This window comes from Clinocottus analis, unplaced genomic scaffold (genome assembly GCF_023055335.1).
Source record: "Clinocottus analis isolate CAN_PGR_092001 unplaced genomic scaffold, fCliAna1.0.p SCAF_4, whole genome shotgun sequence".
NCBI lineage: Eukaryota > Metazoa > Chordata > Actinopteri > Perciformes > Cottidae > Clinocottus > Clinocottus analis.
This window is the reverse complement of record NW_027176153.1, coordinates 9,039,397-9,056,347: the sequence shown is the minus strand read 5'-3', so window position 1 is coordinate 9,056,347 and position 16,951 is coordinate 9,039,397. Positions and strand designations below refer to the sequence as shown.

General features: G+C 42.8%; 1 protein-coding gene across 1 annotated transcript in view; it reads left to right on the top strand.

The window, feature by feature from the left end:
- The first annotated feature begins 1,653 nt into the window (after positions 1-1,653).
- The window catches only part of ntsr1 (neurotensin receptor 1 (high affinity)), a 33,715-nt gene continuing 18,417 nt past the window's right edge, over positions 1,654-16,951 (top strand). Inside the window, exon 1 of the mRNA XM_068597805.1 lies at positions 1,654-2,368. Within this exon, the coding sequence (XP_068453906.1) occupies positions 1,724-2,368 (645 nt within the window). The 5' untranslated portion in view covers positions 1,654-1,723. The remainder of the gene's footprint in view (positions 2,369-16,951) is intronic.

Genomic DNA, 16,951 nt, shown 5'->3' with positions numbered 1-16,951 from the left:
GTGTGTGTGTGTGTGTGTGTGTGTGTGTGTGTGTGTGTGTGTGTGTGTGTTCTTGTACAGTTATCTATGTGAGGACCCAAGGTGTAGTCATTCAAAGTGAGGACATTATTTTGGCTGGTCCTCACTTTGTTTCAGACCTTCAAAGGACACTCTGAGGGTTCCACTTTAGTTTTAAGGGTCAGGGTAAGAGCAGGCTTAGCTGAGGGTCGGGCATTTAGTTGTGATAGTTGAGGTTCGGTTAAGGGGCCAGTGTGTCCTCACGAAGACGCAAGTACAAGAAGGCACGTCTTTAACTGTAGCCTCCAACACAACGACACCGAACAGTGGGAACTCTCCAGCTGTTGCCTCTCATTATTTCCAATACGTCCTCCGGGACAGATGCTCCTACGCACCGCGCTCAACTTCGCTAGGCCGAGTGTGCAGCGCTGCATGGCCATCTGCCACCCGTTCAAAGCCAAAAAGCTCATCAGCACCACGCGGCTCGCGTCCTTCGCGCTAGCCGCGCCGATGCGTTTCATCCGGGGCCAGGTGAGAACATATGTACTACACACAGCGCCAGGAGATGCGTAAAGGTGAGAACATATGCACTACACACAGCGCCAGGAGATGCGTAAAGGTGAGAACATATGCATCGTCTCTCCTGTCACCATTAGGACCGTGCTACAGGTGGGTGTCTTGTTGCTGGTTTGTGAGTCTGCCATAACGCTTGACAAACTGCACATTGTTTTAAAAGGCCAGCAGTGCATCAAAGCTAACAAAAGTCTGTTATCTTTTCAACCGAAAAGGGAAATAGACACAACAAAGTGATGAAGACAATTAATATGATGTTGATTGGGGGGATGCTGTCCCGCAGGAAGTAAATATAGTGAGGCAACAGCTGGAGAGTTCCCACCGTTTGGTGTCATTGTGTTGGAGGCTGCAGTTAAGATCGTAAAATAAAGACAGAAATTTGGAACTATCCGATGATCAGTTCTTCATATTAAAATGGAAAAAAAAGAGTCATTGAGCAGCGTAAAATCTGGAAAACAGAAAATTGTCCTGCAACTATTTGGATCTACTATAAAGGAGGCTTTTTTTTCAAGCAGAACGCGTTGTGTTGCATTGCAAGACGAGAGAGAGAGAGAGAGAGAGAGAGAGAGAGAGAGAGAGAGAGAGAGAGAGAGAGAGAGAGACTGCTATATTGGTCTCAGCAGTGGCAGCTGCAAAGTATCAGGGTAGCATTTTCTCTCGTCCCTGTGATGATATTTTCTCCACACTGAGACTGGTTCTATAGCACTTAAGAAGAGATGGTCTTAAGTGCATCCTCCAGCACAAGGACACAGCGGCAACTCTCCAGCTGTTGCGTCACATTATTTCTTTGCGGGGAGAAACCCCGCCGCGCACCCGCAGAGAGACAGAGAGAGGTCGCAGTGTCAAAAGCACATAAACACATACATCTGTCAGAAACCTGATGCTGAATTTTGGTCTTTGCAAGTTAAGTTTAGCATCCAAGGTGAAACATGAACAAACAGAATCTCACTCACTGAATGGATGGATGTGCGTCATCGTAGCAGATCCAATAGCGAGCGCGCCTCCGTGTCGAGCCTCATATATAGGGCTGCTCTCCTTCGACGCTCAGAGGCGGAACCCGTGTTACTCCGGCTTCAAGTGAAAGCCAAGCAGATGGCGGCTCAGTTTAAACGAGCATACTTTCTGTTCCAATGTTTCCACTCATAGAGCCGTCATGGATTTAAACCTCACGCTCTCGGGGCGCCACGTGGACGCGCTGGCCCGGAGACTCTTTGGGAACAACTCGCTTGAAAACATCACTTCCCACACGGAGGAGGAAGACTTGGAGGTCAACACGGATGTTTACTCCAGGGTGGTGGTCACCGTCATCTACGTCGCGCTGTTTGCCGTGGGCACTCTGGGGAACTCCATCACCCTGTACACCCTGCTGACCAAGAAGACGCTGCAGAACCTTCAGAGCACCGTGCACTACCACCTGGCCAGCCTGGCCGTGTCCGACCTGTTGATCCTCGTGCTGTCCATGCCCATCGAGCTCTACAACTTCATCTGGTTCCACCACCCGTGGGTGTTCGGCGACGCCGTGTGCCGGGGCTACTACTTCCTGCGGGACAGCTGCTCCTACGCCACCGCGCTCAACATCGCCAGCCTGAGCGTGGAGCGCTACATGGCCATCTGCCACCCGTTCAAGGCCAAGAGCATCATGTCCCGCAGTCGCACCAAGAAGCTCATCAGCGCTATGTGGCTCGCGTCCTTCGCGCTGGCCGCGCCGATGCTCTTCGTCATGGGCCAGGTGATGCGTAAAGGGGAGAAGATATGCACCTTCATCGTCTCTCCTGTCACCCTTAAGACCGTGCTACAGGTGGGCGTCTTGTTGATTTGTGTGTGTGTGTGTGTGTGTGTGTGTGTGTGTGTGTGTGTGTGTGTGTGTGTGTGTGTGTGTGTGTGTGTGTGTGCGCTCTGCGCGCAGATGTGTCCACGCACCGGAACGTTACATACTTTACATCTGACAAGCTGCACGGTTTTACGCGCGAATGTGTCTCCAAAACCCGGTTTGCGCGCATTGATATGTTGATTTTAACTGAAAACTACTCAAATAAACTATAACATAGCCTTTACAGACAGGATGTTAATGTTATTAAGATATTGATGCTTTAATCCAATATAATTAGTCATTTAGTCACTGCAGGTTTATTAATGCCAGAAAACTGCGCTCACCAACATCAAATATATGATGCGTATTGGCAAAATAAAAAAAATATTAACTGCAAACTATTATATGATCAGTCCTGTTGTTTTTGTCCATATTTTAATGGACAAAAACATTAAAACAATTAGCGAACTTCAGCTCTTGGCTACACGATGTTTCCTCCAGTGGTCTTGTTGGCTCTGAGCTGTGGAGCTGAACTTATTAGTGATTCATGCAATTAGTCGATTGACAGAAAATGTGTCTGTATTTTAATCTTTGATCAATTATCAATTATTAATCAATTATTGATTTTTTTTCAAGCAGAATGTATTTTTTTCTTCTTCTTGCATGTTAGTAAACCAGTGACCTATTACTGTGAAGTTATAGACTCTTCAAACATGAAAACTCTCTCTCTCTGCCACCGTTTCCTCAACCAAACAGAGATGCTGGCAGGAAATTACATAACACCTCATTCAATTTATACAACATAAACCAAAATATTCAGTCTTATATTGGTTTTTATTGACTTATGTTACTTTCTAATTTTCTGTCGAGATGAAAATTCACCTCTTTAAAAATGTTTTATAACTGATGTGAATGTTTTTGTCGCACGGCCATTTTATTACCGTATTTATTATTATATTACATTCATCTAGTTTTACTTTTTCATGTATCATTACATCACTGTATCTGTGTTTATTGAAGGGCTTTGCAACTACAGTACGAAAAAGTAAAAACAAAGTAATTATCGTTCAGATCTTTATAAAAACCAGGGCGTTTCAATTCCGGCTGCCTGGAGTAAGAAAAGAAAAGCGGTTGCAATTTGAGGAACGATTTCATTTTACAGCAGACTGAACATGTTTCAATTCCAAAAGAGTCAGCGTTTTTGGAAATTAATTTGGAAGGAGGCGTTTTTTTTATTAGATGCTTTCATCTCAAATATAATGAAAAAAAAAAGCATTAATTTGCGAATCGCAAAATATTTCTTTAATTATTTAGACATATCGCTTTGTCTGAACATTTAATAGTTACAGCAATTTGCCATGCCAAACCAGGCCGGGGGCGTAAAGTAAGTACGCCCTTCTCCTCCTACTTCTGGCTTCCTCGCTGGGAGCCCACCCACTTTCGACCTCGGCCCTCATCAACCACACACACACACCTGTACATTTTCACGACAAAATACAAACAGCTGGCGGCTCACAAGCTGAAAGCAATTATTACACCAAGGCCCCGGCTGCAGAGCCTCCTCCATGCCCAGTCTCCACTCCTCTCTGCTCTCGCACACCTGAGCCAGCTGAAAGCCCTGAGCAAAGACACGCTGCACCGCGGACATGAGATGTCTCTCGGGGCCAGCATATTATAGTTTATAATAAGGCCGGGGTCTCTGCAGACCCCCGCCGCAAGCGTGTCATAAGTATTGATTGAGAGGAATTGTTCCTGTGTGAGCCTCTAGATCGTATCCTTGCCATTGTGCCGTACATGTAAAGAGCCCGTGAGTCATCAGCAAGCGCGTGAGTGAGCAACACGGTGAGAGCGACGGCCATGCACACAGCGTCCTCCTACAATAAATGTCTTTGCTCAGCAGGTCAAAGGGTATCGTCAATAGCATAGCCAATCTGCCCAGCTGCGATTGTCAAGCATAGACTTGGCATTGCCTCAGACGCCCGGCTGATGTGATTTAATTAGAAGCGATTGGGTAAGGTGTTTTGCGGATGCTCTGTCACCCCGGCGCAGCGTTACGCGGCATGAGACAAAAAGGAAACAGAAGCGGGCCATGAGCTGGTGCGTCTGTTTTCACCTCCTGTGTAATCAGTGCAATCACCATCGTCTCCATTATCTGCTGGGATAGAGTCCATTGAGTCTGGGTTTCCTCTCCGCACCACACTGATGTGTCTTCTACTTGTCTTTCCAGGTTTTGTCTTGATTCTTCTTTTTTTTTTATGTTTGCCTCTTCTATCCATCACGCCTGTCAGACAGTTACTAACTGAAATAGTGCCAAGGTCAACAGTTTGATGCTTTTATTGAGGCTACTTGAGCCGGGCTCCGACAAACATGTTTCCCCACACAAAAGGTCTTACCTTTTATACAAACATTTTTCACACACAAAGTACCTTATAGAACTCACATATGACTTTGTGCAATGTTTGTGTTGGTGTGCAATAACGCACACCGAGACAGGGGAGGGCGACGCAATTTCTCTCATAACAGTTTCAAAATGTGCGTGTTTGCCTGTGAATATATTGCACTGTGCTTATGTTTATGGATGATGTCACGTAAAATGGTTCAGTCGGCGTCCTGCTGCTGTGGACGGTCCCCAAACACTCTGCTTGTTTTGACAACAGTGTGTGACACTGAAGGGGAGAGAAGGTGTGGGTGCGTGAGAGAGAAAACTGAAGTGAAATGCAAAGATGAGGTCAGAGAGTAAGTTGGGAGAAGGAGGAGGAGCTTCTTTTCCAAGGAAAGTAGCAAGTAGCACTCTCTTCTAAAGAGACAACTCGACGCTTTCGACCTCCCTGTAAAGCCACTTCATTGCAGATGTAAACAACAAACATGGCTATTGTTAGCACTGAGGCTAGCAGCTGGTTGACGACTGGCGAAATTATGTTGGCGGTATATGTCCATAAGTCCATCAATCTGACATGTTCTTTGTGTTAGCCCACCATTACAGCATTCATACGTCAGCATTTCATATTCGGCATGAAAACAGTTCAGACTGTAATTACATAAATGAGTGCACTTAATGGTGCGACAACGAGAAACACGCGCCGCCGAACAGCTGTGTGCCGGAAGGGCGTGACTTAAGACCGAAATGAGTGACAGTCACGTTAAATGTGTGACACTTGAGAGCCCCGATACCTCAGTCCCTCTGCTCAGGTAAGAACGCGTCTGGGAAACACTCGCATCTTAGCGCTCCTTCTGAGCCGAACCTTCTTTCGAGCCTTCTTTAGTCCTTAAGAACGATTGAATCTGGGAAACGCGGCCATTATCAGTAGTCCCACAACAGTATCTGAATGACGGCCGCTCACGATAAGCCACGCCCCCTCTCCGGCGTGAATCTTTCTTAACCTCTTCTCTTAATGTTATTCTGGAAAGCTCTTGATCCATTGCCCTTCTTCCGCACAGATAACGACTAAACTCATGAACAAACTGGAACATAAGTTAACTGGCTGCAGTTTGACAGTAAGCTCAGATATTTTCGGTACACACACACACACACACACACACACACACACACACACACACACACACACACACACACACACACACACACTTTCCATGCTGCGTATTCAGCCTGGTCCTGGTGTGAGTGTGTACTTACCTGCACTGGTGTGACTGTGGACTTGTTTGCTGTCGTTGCTCTGAGTGGCCTCCTGCTGTTCAGGAGTCTCTGCCTTGGATGTACAAGGTCATGTTGTTTGCGCAGCCGGATAAGTTAGAACTGCAAAACGTTGAATAAAGAGGAACTTAATGTTAATACATAAATGTTGTTTTTTTTTACTCAGCTACTGTTGTCTGCTAGAAGCAATTATTGGGCTTATATATGGGTCTAAATTGAATAATTTTGATACGGCGTGATGTCCGTGGCTGACTTATCATGGGTTGACTGAGCTTTCTGTAAAAACATAACGACCTAGTCCAGTATTGAGGGTGAACCATAGAAACCATAGTCGTTGTGACGTCATCAATTGGTTTGTGGAGTGCTTTTTTGAGACCTCAAGTTAAGCCATTTTGGGGTTTTTTTGCAACCAGTAAATGGAAGTCAATATATTTAGACTGCGGAGGAGCGAGGCATTCTGGTCTTTGTGAGTTGTAACTGCGATTTTATGTCGCAAATAGAGCATTGTTATTTTTAGCCGAGGGTGCCAGAAGTGGTTGAGCAGTCCTGCGTGATGAGGAAGGCCTCCAAAACGTTGTGCTAAAACGGATGAGCTCATAGTATCGATGAGGACCGGAGTTCACGGTTCTGCTATTGGTACTTTGTAAATAAAAACATAACACCTTATGACTAATGGTACACACTGACACCACTGGGCTGCATTACAAAGTGTTAGATATCAGATACCTTTTTTTTTGGACATTTCGATTCTTTTTCTCTGCACCAATTTTCATGGTTGAACTATTTGCATTTTATTTGGTCTGAAATCTTAATCAGACTTGATAGAGTAATTTGAACTCTTATTTAGTATTGCAACCTACCAGCAGAATTGGAATTGCATCCACAATGCATCCCATAAATATAAATACCACTCTTTCCACCCTCATTGTGAATGCAGTGGAGAACTTGTTGGAGGTGATTTCCTTCCCCATCCACCTGTGACTTATTTCCCCACCCAGAAACCCAGGGAACATTTCAAATTGAACTGGAAGAGCAGCACACACTCGTCCTGACTGGTGCCAAAACCAATTCTTCTTTTTGTTGAGAGTAAACGCAGCACATTTTACCACTTCACACACTGTGCGGCACGAGGCCCAGAAAAGGTAGCAAGCGTTGCTCACACTAAACGCACAGCTCAATTATGGTCATGAAATGAACATGGTTTTGATTTATTGCACACATTTTATGAGATGTTGCATGTGTCACCCGCTTTTGGGGATAACAAGTAGAGGTGTGCGACTGAACCTGAAGGAAACAGGTTGGACTGTGCATTAGTCCAAAGCACATGACGGTTTGACTCTAATAACTGTCTGTAGTGGGTAAATAATCTCGGACTAAAGCACAATGTAGTGTGATTGGACATTCTTTCAAACATCTTCTTGGCTACGATACATCGGGTAACCTTCCGTTTGCTTTACCTCCTTCAAAAGAAACTGTCCAGACCTCGTTGGTCCACCGGCAGAACCGAGCTTCTGTTATGTATACATCCTTACAGCCGCACTAACTTAACTCACAAGTGACTAATGGGGCTTTGGCCTTGCAGAAAAAAAAAAATCTCTCCCAATGCCTTCATTCAGAAATGTGCTGCCTTCCAGCCCCTGCATGTGGTAGTTGTGTGATGCATCTTTTATTTTATGCAGTTTCAAAGTGAGGACACGTTAAGACAAACTGTGGTAAAAGACCTCCCACCGGGCTGGAATCAACAAATGTAAACTGAATACATTATCTGGTTTTCTTGAGGGTATCTTTAAATGCCCTTTGGTATCCTGTTTAGTGTTAGTCAGCATAAATGGAACATTTATATCCCTATACATGATCATAATGGTATCCAGATTTCTTACCATCAGTGCTCAATCCTCAACATCGCGACCGCAATATTATTCACATTTCTTTCTATTTTTATTTATTGATGACTTCAAATAAAAATATTCACATTTCTAACAAAAGTATTTACATTTGTAATTATACATTTGATGACTGAACGCTTACATTTCTGACCATAATATTCACATTTCTATTTACGAATAGTTGTCTGTGGTTTGGTACTTTGGTCATTTTGACCCTTTTCACAGTGTCTTTTCTATTTATGAAAGTTAATTAAACTCTTTGGTCACCTAAAATCGGTTTTATCTGTGTTTGGTTATGTAAAAAAAAACAAAAAAAAACCTGGTGACAGACAAAATGCCAAACTCAAGGCTTTCAAACCGTATTCCACAAACCAATGGGGGACGTCTCTTCTTATATACACTCAATGATCGGGGCAAACCTCTGAGTGTACTTCATTTGGAATGATTTCCTGGTAAGGACATTGCGATGGCCCCTTGTTTAGTTGGGTCGCAAAGGCAGCTCCATGTAATTGGTACATGGGGCCGGACTGTGAGCACCTGTCCCCCAATGCTGTCATCCATTACTGAAGTCCATGATGATGATGAAGTGCGGACTTACAGCTCGGAGGTTTCCAACCACTTTATGAGCAGTCGGGGTTTCACAGAATAGCTGACTTTCAGACCCACTCGTGGATACTACTGAGCGTTGCATTGGAGACCCAGTGTGAGTCTGTGGATTGTTACTGCAGTCAAACAGTCTCTAGCTCAGACAAGCCTTCAAGGGGATTGGCCCAATCAGATTCATATAGCACCTCTTTGAGCCAAACAAGGACGTTCACCTTTCCCCTCTTCGATGAATTAACCCTATATACTTGCTGTATTTCAGCGCTTTTTGACCAGAATGGATCATTGATCAAAAATGATATCTCCCGCGATTAACTACTTTTTAGAAGTAGTTAAAGACCAAAAGACTACTAAAATGCAGCAGTCCTGAATGTACATTTAAAACAGATCCAAGGACTCACCCTCACCAATAGTTAAACACTTGAGGACAACAGCATGAATGCGTGGTCTACAATTTGTTTTGTAAGTGCAGATGAAATATCTTCTTCGGCGATGACACCAGAGAAGAGCCAGATGCAAGTGTTTTTGTGTGCGATTATAAAACCCCGCAAGGCACGTGGCACGTATCCGAGGGAGAGACCTTTAGTCCAAACAATGTCAGTGTGATACAAATATTTGGATTAGTCACCGCTGAAAGTGGGATGGATGTTTATGTAGATATGAGAGTATAAACAAGCCATGCATGACAATTAGGAGTGTGGTGTGCCTGGAGGGGAAGATAATTAGGCCGTCTATGCAAACACTCACTTAACGGAAGTCAGTTATTTAAGAGTAATACATATTTTATGAAGAGCAGTACAACCTCCACAGGAAATGGATTAAAAACAACAGGTGATCTATTATTAGGGCCCAACAGCTTCTCTACTCGTTTCAGGAATGTCCACCAGAAGTCTGGCCTCTAACACTCATCAACACCTGGCCAGTCTCCACAGCTGCACCTCACTGGCTCGTGAGTCAAGGGTTAATTGAACTTGCAGAGTGTTACAATGAACACAGCAGAGACTCCAACAGTAATTTTATACAGCAGAAAGCATAGTCCAGAACTGGGTGTTTTACGGCTCTCCCAGTCCGGCCTGCGTAAGGTCAATCAAAAGTGTAAAATAAATAAGACGCACGCCAAAAATGCAATACAACAACACTGATTTTACTTTGAAGGCGATTTATGTCCGTGCGAGCACGTGCTTTCCTAGCCTCATTGGCAGACAGTGTTGCCGACTTGAGCCTGTCAAGAAAGCACATATTGTTATGTAGTGTCTGTCCTTAGCGAGCAGCGAGCGCTGACACGAGCCGCTCCGCTTCACAAAGCTCTCACAGGCGGTTAGTCTCACAGTCTCTAAGTCCAGATTGAAAATGAATCGCGCTTGCGCAAAGCTCCTGACCCCGCGGTCTGATCCACTATGGCAGAGCACTTTAAGTCAGGATCACTTGTGAATCTTTACTTTTCTCTTAAAGAGGAGAACTTTCCTCACATGAAGAGGCATGCTCAGTGCACTTGTTCAAGCCAACACAGACTGGACGAACCCTACTGGACTTTTTTTTTGCTGAGTAAGAAAAACTGAACAAAACTAGAAAACAGTTTAAAGTTAATCAATTGCTGGTCTTTAAGATCCATCTTTAAAAAGGTTAGCAACAGACTGAACATGGATCAAAGAAGAAGTGGTTTGTCCCACAAGGACCCTTACTACGAAACACACCGTTTGTTCCCTGATAAAAATACAAATGTTTCTTCTGGTACCTGTTCAGAAAAAGAAAACAGATTTATAAACTGTATGTATGTATGTATGCAACTTGCTGTTGTTCCAGAGTGCTGTTACACTGTTCTGATAACATTACTTTAAAATAAAAGCGCACAATACACTAGTTTTTACTTCATTTTTGAATTTGGCGCATAATGCGATTATCAATCTATACATACTTCTTTACATCTATAGATGTATCTATATATCTATACAAACCACTCCTTTAGTTCATGTTCAGTCTGTTGCTTACCTTAAAGATGTATGTTAAAGACCAGCAGTTAATTAACTTTATACAAAAGCAATAAGTGCTTTTCATGTCTTTAGTTCAGTTTTTCCTTCCTCAGTGAGAAAAGTCCAGTCTGTGTTGACTTGAACAAGTGCACTGACGTCTGGTTGAATGAGGTGCAGATGTGAAGGACAGCTGACAGGTATCAGCGGCGGCTTTGCGCGATTAATGTTCAATCCGGGGACGCTGAGCCTGCAGAGCGAGGCTGCAGGTAGTCTGACTGCCTGTGAAGCTTTGTGAGGCGACTCAGCGACTCGCGGCAGCTAAGAACAGAAACTACATAACAATACGTGCTTTCACGTCAGGCTCTAGTCGGCAAATCGTCCGGTGAGACCATGGAAGCTAAATTAATCGCCTTCAAAGTAGATAGATAGATAGATAGATATATAGCTCGACTGTCATAAACATAAATGGATGTTGGTTCCTTGGTCCACAGTGAGCAGCCCATATAAAAGGTAGTCCAGATGCCAAAGTAATAGGGAATTATCAAATGTGCTATTGGGAATACCATTGTCCACATGAATTGGCCATGTTTCCCAAATGGACAAAGACACAGGAATATTTCTGTCAACCCTGGTTTCAAGTTAGAAGCGGATCATATGTTCCATTTATAGGCAATCTCAGCTTTGTCACACATGTTACATTACTATTTAGGTTTTTCGTTGGCACTTTTTAATCATAAAGTTTCATATTATATTGATATTTTACCAGAGTCTTTGTGATTACAGGACACATCTGTGATTAAAACAAAATGTATTAATTTAAAAAACACATTTAAAATGTAAGACTGCTCACTCAAATCAGTTTTTTTTTGACACATGCAGTTTGTATCCAGATTGATTTTTAGAAACATCAACACAACTTAAGTTAGGGTTTGCAATAGCTTGCAAAACTGATTACTACACTGTATGCACTTGCTGCTCAAATTTAATTTCAAAATGTGGAATTGCTGAGCAGAATCCAGGACAAAGGAGAAAAACAGTCCATGGACACAAAGAATAAATAGTGTGCTGGCACTTTCCCTTTGCTTTCACTTTCTGCTGCTTCATACCAGCCTCCTCTGCCTTGACAGCACTAAAGGGCTCAGGCTTTGTCTTCAGAGAGCTGCATCATCAACATCACTATTTATTCATTAATTTCTGTAAACGCATGCAGGAAGCGGAACAAGATTCTGGCATTGGAAGCTGGTTTTCATTTGAAGTCTGAGGAGTATCGACCAATCACGTTTGAACAGGGTTTGGTTGAATGTCGGTAAAAAGTCCGTGTGGAGAGAATAAAAGGCGCAATGCTGTGGCCGAAATGCAATCTCGGAACCCACCAGTTGTAATCTGACCAAGAATTGGATTTTTACTTAAGATTAGCTTGTATACTGGCTACTTGTGAAACAATCCGAAAGTACACACCGTCTCTTAACGCCATCTCTAGTCGTGCATCTCAAATTGCTGATCAGACGGTAAACAATGGGCACGGAAAAGGAAGTCTTGGCCCCAGGGATCTCGCCCCCTGCTCCCGAAGGCGCATCAGTCATCAGGCCGAGATCGTACCTGCGTCTTTACCACAGCAGCCCACGCAGATCGGTCGGGGATCTCTGGACACACAAATCGGATCGGATGACTTGTAAATAACAGCCCGTCTGTCTTCCAGATCAGAATTGAGAAAAATAATCTGATTTTTTCAGTCTGAACACTGGTTTTGTGTCAAAGCTGGTATGAGATTATTGGAACGCGCTTTGTGAAAACGGATTTGATTTGACATATTGAATCAGATTACAAGATTATACGTCCTGTATCTAACTGCAGTTGGTTGAAGAAAACTGAAATGGACTCATGAGGGCAAGACACTAAGGCTCCCAATATAGACAATTGTTTTGATTATTACTTTTCCTATAATTATTGTAATTTTGTGAGAGTAAAGAGTAAAATGTTACCAATACCTATTTGAAATTGTAATATACTGTATATATTTACATTGAGAGAGACTGAACTGGGCGAAAAACGATGAAGACAGTGGACTTAATGGAAGACAGTGTGAGAAAGGTTTGTGAACATGTCCGCAGTACTGTTGTGTTTAATGTTGTTCCTCAGCTATTTTGGGGTAAATTGGCTTCGTGTTCTCTTTCCTTTGTTTCTATTTGGAAGAATCGTGAGGAGGATAGCAGTTTCACTGCCGGGCCGCGGCCATTTCCGCACCTAAGTGTGTGCGAGGAAGACCAAAATAAAGAATGAAGGATGGCACACAAGCAGTAAATGCTAGATGTTATATTACCATGAGGATATTGTCTAATAGTGTTCACATACTAGGACGTAAGCAAGGCAATAAAACATTTGCGGAACGTCTAGCATAATCTGGAAAAATGACAGCCATCACTGAAATAGTATTATTGTTCAATGGTATTAAGTACAAAAACCCATGTGACAGTGACAAAATGTGCAGACGTAATGACACAGCGTCTAAGGTTCTGGTAAACATCAATGGTTTACAAGCCACTTTAATTGAATATGACGGTAGAGGTAGGAAACTGAATTATTCCCTTTGGACTGACTTTTCTGTGACATTTTACTACGCCAATTTCAGGCAGAGCTTGTGTGTCAAAACATGTCTAATTTGTATGAACAAATAACGAACGACACTGCCATGCCCACTCAGAAAAGACCCAATGAGGAATGACTCGAACGCACTGACAATATAATTAGAAAATTGGCCCACTTACTTTGGAGGACAATGATACTATCAACGCTGCCAACATGCTTCTGGAAATGCTCTTCTCGCTAATGGTTTCCCAACAGAAGCTCAGCGCTATTGGCCACAAGCTATACTGTCCAACAGCGTGAATAATAATAACACTTCTTGTAATATAAGACTGTGGTGGTGTGGGCGTGGCTATGCTCAGCCGCAGAGGGGTGTGGTTGTGGATGGCTTCAGGCACAGGTGCCAGTGATGAAGCCTAATTGCCCTCCTCTGATGGCAATTAGGCCTCATCCCTGGCACCTGTACTGTTAGCTGCTCGGTTGTGCAGTCTGACCACAGCAGGAAGGAAGGACTAGGGGAACCTCTTGGTGGCTGAAGGAGCTGTGCAGAGCTGCCAGAGAGGAAGTACCCAAATAATTAAAGTAGTAGATTTTAATTTTGAAACCAACAGAGCGTTGGTTCATGAACGAGGTTGTGCTGAGCGGATGAAAAAGGTTGAGGGTCCAGGTCAAGTGTTTTTTTTTTTGTTTTTTTTTAGGAAATCCTGTCCTCGTACTTGGCCTACTGAGTTAGCTGAATAATTTTCAGGATAAGATGACGCATGTCGGGCTCTTTAGTTCCCCGAAGCAAGTTTAGAATAATCACAATAGCAACATATTAAAATCCCCTAACCTGCTCCAGGGTAGGTTTACTTCAATTCACTGGATAAGATGGCCACTCCCACCGGGCAAAAATGGCAGCGCCCTTCCTCAGGGATTGATCAAGGAGCGATATTAGTTAGATTAGCGTTTCATAAGAGAATTCAAGCTCTGTTCTCACAACACGATGACTCCATGAACAGGCACTATCAATTCATCCGACAAGGGCTCATTTATTTACGAGACTTGCTCGAGTCGCACATTGCAAACGGCGCATCCGAGCGTTGACTTTCTCACAGACTGTATGCATAGCCTTGCGTTTTTTGGCGAGGGACACATTTCTCCACAGTGTCGGTGATGTGCAGAACATCGGGAAAGCCGCTGCATGCCGTGCTGTTCGTAAAGTTTATTTGGCCCTTAAATGTACGCTTGCGTTCATTACATTCCCTGGCCACTTTGGAGTAAATGTATTCAAAGAGAGATTCAATAGAATTGCAGGAAATTGAGTTATTCAATATTTCACCATTTAATAAAAATACATTACTATCACTATTCATTACGGAGTTCATCATTATGCAGAGTTTCCCAATGTCATGGGTGAAGTGGACTGCACGCAGATCCGCATCAAATCGCCCAAACGAGGGAGATTTTGTCGATTTTAAAAGGCTTTCACAACATTCATGTGCAGGTACTTTATGATATACTTTTTTCCTCAAATTACATTGCTATAAAAACAATCATATCTTTGACAATACGGGTCATGGACCTTGCAATTGCCTGCTGTAGGCGATCCACATACTGTACAATACTTCTAAATTGCGCGCTATTCATTTTAGATGATCTGTGACACAGCCTGACGTCAATCACCTCGGTAATTGAAGCTGGATAATAAGACATTTGATTGACTTTGTTGAAGCAGGTACGAAAATAGGGCCCTGGCTCATGCTTCCAGGTGAGCTAATGTAGGATGACCATATATGAATAGTAAGATATGAATACCAGCCTGAAGTTTGAGGTGAAGTAAACTGTTTCTCTGAACTGTGATTGGAGTTGTTTGGACCTTTTTTGCTTTCAGCCTTGTTCTTGTTCTCTGTGTTCACAGCATCTGATTGACGTCACTGTTCTGTTGCTGAAAGGCTTTGCATTTCTGAAAAATAATCCATCTGATCTCTGTTAAAGAAGATATTTTTTTGTATTCGTTATAATTAAAGCAAAACTGGTTACATTTAAAGTGGCAATTCGCCTCTTCACGGGGATGTGAAAACAGATTGTGGCAGAGCCAGGATCACAGGCCAAAGCTCTTGTTAGATGTTCCAGATTCAAAAAGTAGTTTCGTCCACTGCAAAAGTATCCCTGCAGTTCAAATAAGGGAGCTGTTATTAACTTTAGCGTTTCCATATCTCTAACATCGGGTCCCTCCAGGCTCTCGTGGAATGGATGAATCACCTTTGCAGTGGTCTATTTTGATAAGATCCTGTGACGAAGTAGGCGGTCTAATGCCTATCACCCATATGTGTGGGCTGGTCTGAACTCTGTGAGTTTGAGTTTCAGGGTTTCAGGGTAACGGCATAATTAATAAAGCTACTTTATCCAAGCAGACAGCTCACAGGCACGGCCGCAAGTCTGGTAACACGGACCAGACATCCACTAGCGCCCCTCCTGAGGGCCGGGAAACCTGTCAGGAACTGAAAGCTGAGCTGTGCAGGGGGGAAAAAAAGAAACCCAAAGGTGTTAGCACCGCGCTGCAGCCCACTGAAGGCTACAGGACTTTTTTCCATATATATATATATATATATATATATATATATATATATATATATATATATATATCTGCTTAGTTAGTGATCACCGCACCCACCGCCTGCGTCACATATTATTTCCACAAGAAAATACAAATCGTGAAAGAGTTTGAATGTCACAAATTCTTTGCTAATCTCTGGAATTGACATATTTCCTCCATTACTCATCTTGCACTGGAAAACATCTCACAATGTTATTGCTGAGAGACATGCCCTCCTGAAAAAATAAATTGAAATAACAGACACAGTCCTTGGCTCTCCCCATAACTAAACCTTGATATTTTTTTATTTTTTATTTAACAACGGTGATGATACAGAATGAATAATATACTGAGTTGTCAGTAGAATAATCTAAGTAATGGCACATAATTCATCCATGAGTTGCATTGATTTAGTATTGATTCAGCTCCATGGGGTAAAATTGTGTAAATATAACATTATCATGATGTGTTTAAGTGTAATCTCAACTTTAGTTTTTGGCGAGATACTCGGATCAACAATAATTGTAAAATTTCACAGGTAGCGAACATCCGCATTCTATATCTCGTAACAATCTAATCTCTGAACCACCAATCCAGATGGGAAACGGATGGATTGCCAACAAACAAACGGACCCCTAGAATTAGAAAAGTGTATTAATCCCCATTTGTCCCAAAAATTCAACAATAGACTTATGCACACAACAGACAAAGTGCAAAGCAGACAAAAATTAGATCACAAAGAACAAACACCGGAAAACGTCATATGACACATGACCGACATCAGAAATAGGCCAAAATCTAAAAAACACAACTAAAATGCATTTAAAAAATCCAACTGCTGCTGAAACAAAAGACCTCCTGGTTTAGTGAAACACTGAGGCTCCTGAGTCTCTCCCTGAATGAGCTTTTGAGTCCATTAGAAACCCTGTGTAGTGGATTGCCTTCAAAAGAAACAATGGCAGAGCACAGCATAGAAGACTAGATAAGATCTCTTGATAAAATACATGCAACCTTCTGCTGATATCAAAGGATCTAAGCTTCCTGAAGAAGAAAAGTCTTGACTGAGGCTTTTTAAATCCAGCATCAGTATTCTTTTTACAGTTTAATTTACTGTCCAGATGGACCCCAACACTATTCCATGTTACAGGACACATGGCTCTCCCGAGAGTCCGCTGTATAGAGTGAGAATAAAAAGGGGGATGAAACTGTTCCCAGTGGTGCTCTAGTTTTAGTTAAAATAGTTTCAGAAAGTTTTTTATCAAGCCTGACAAACTGTGGTCGAGATAAAAGGTAATCCAG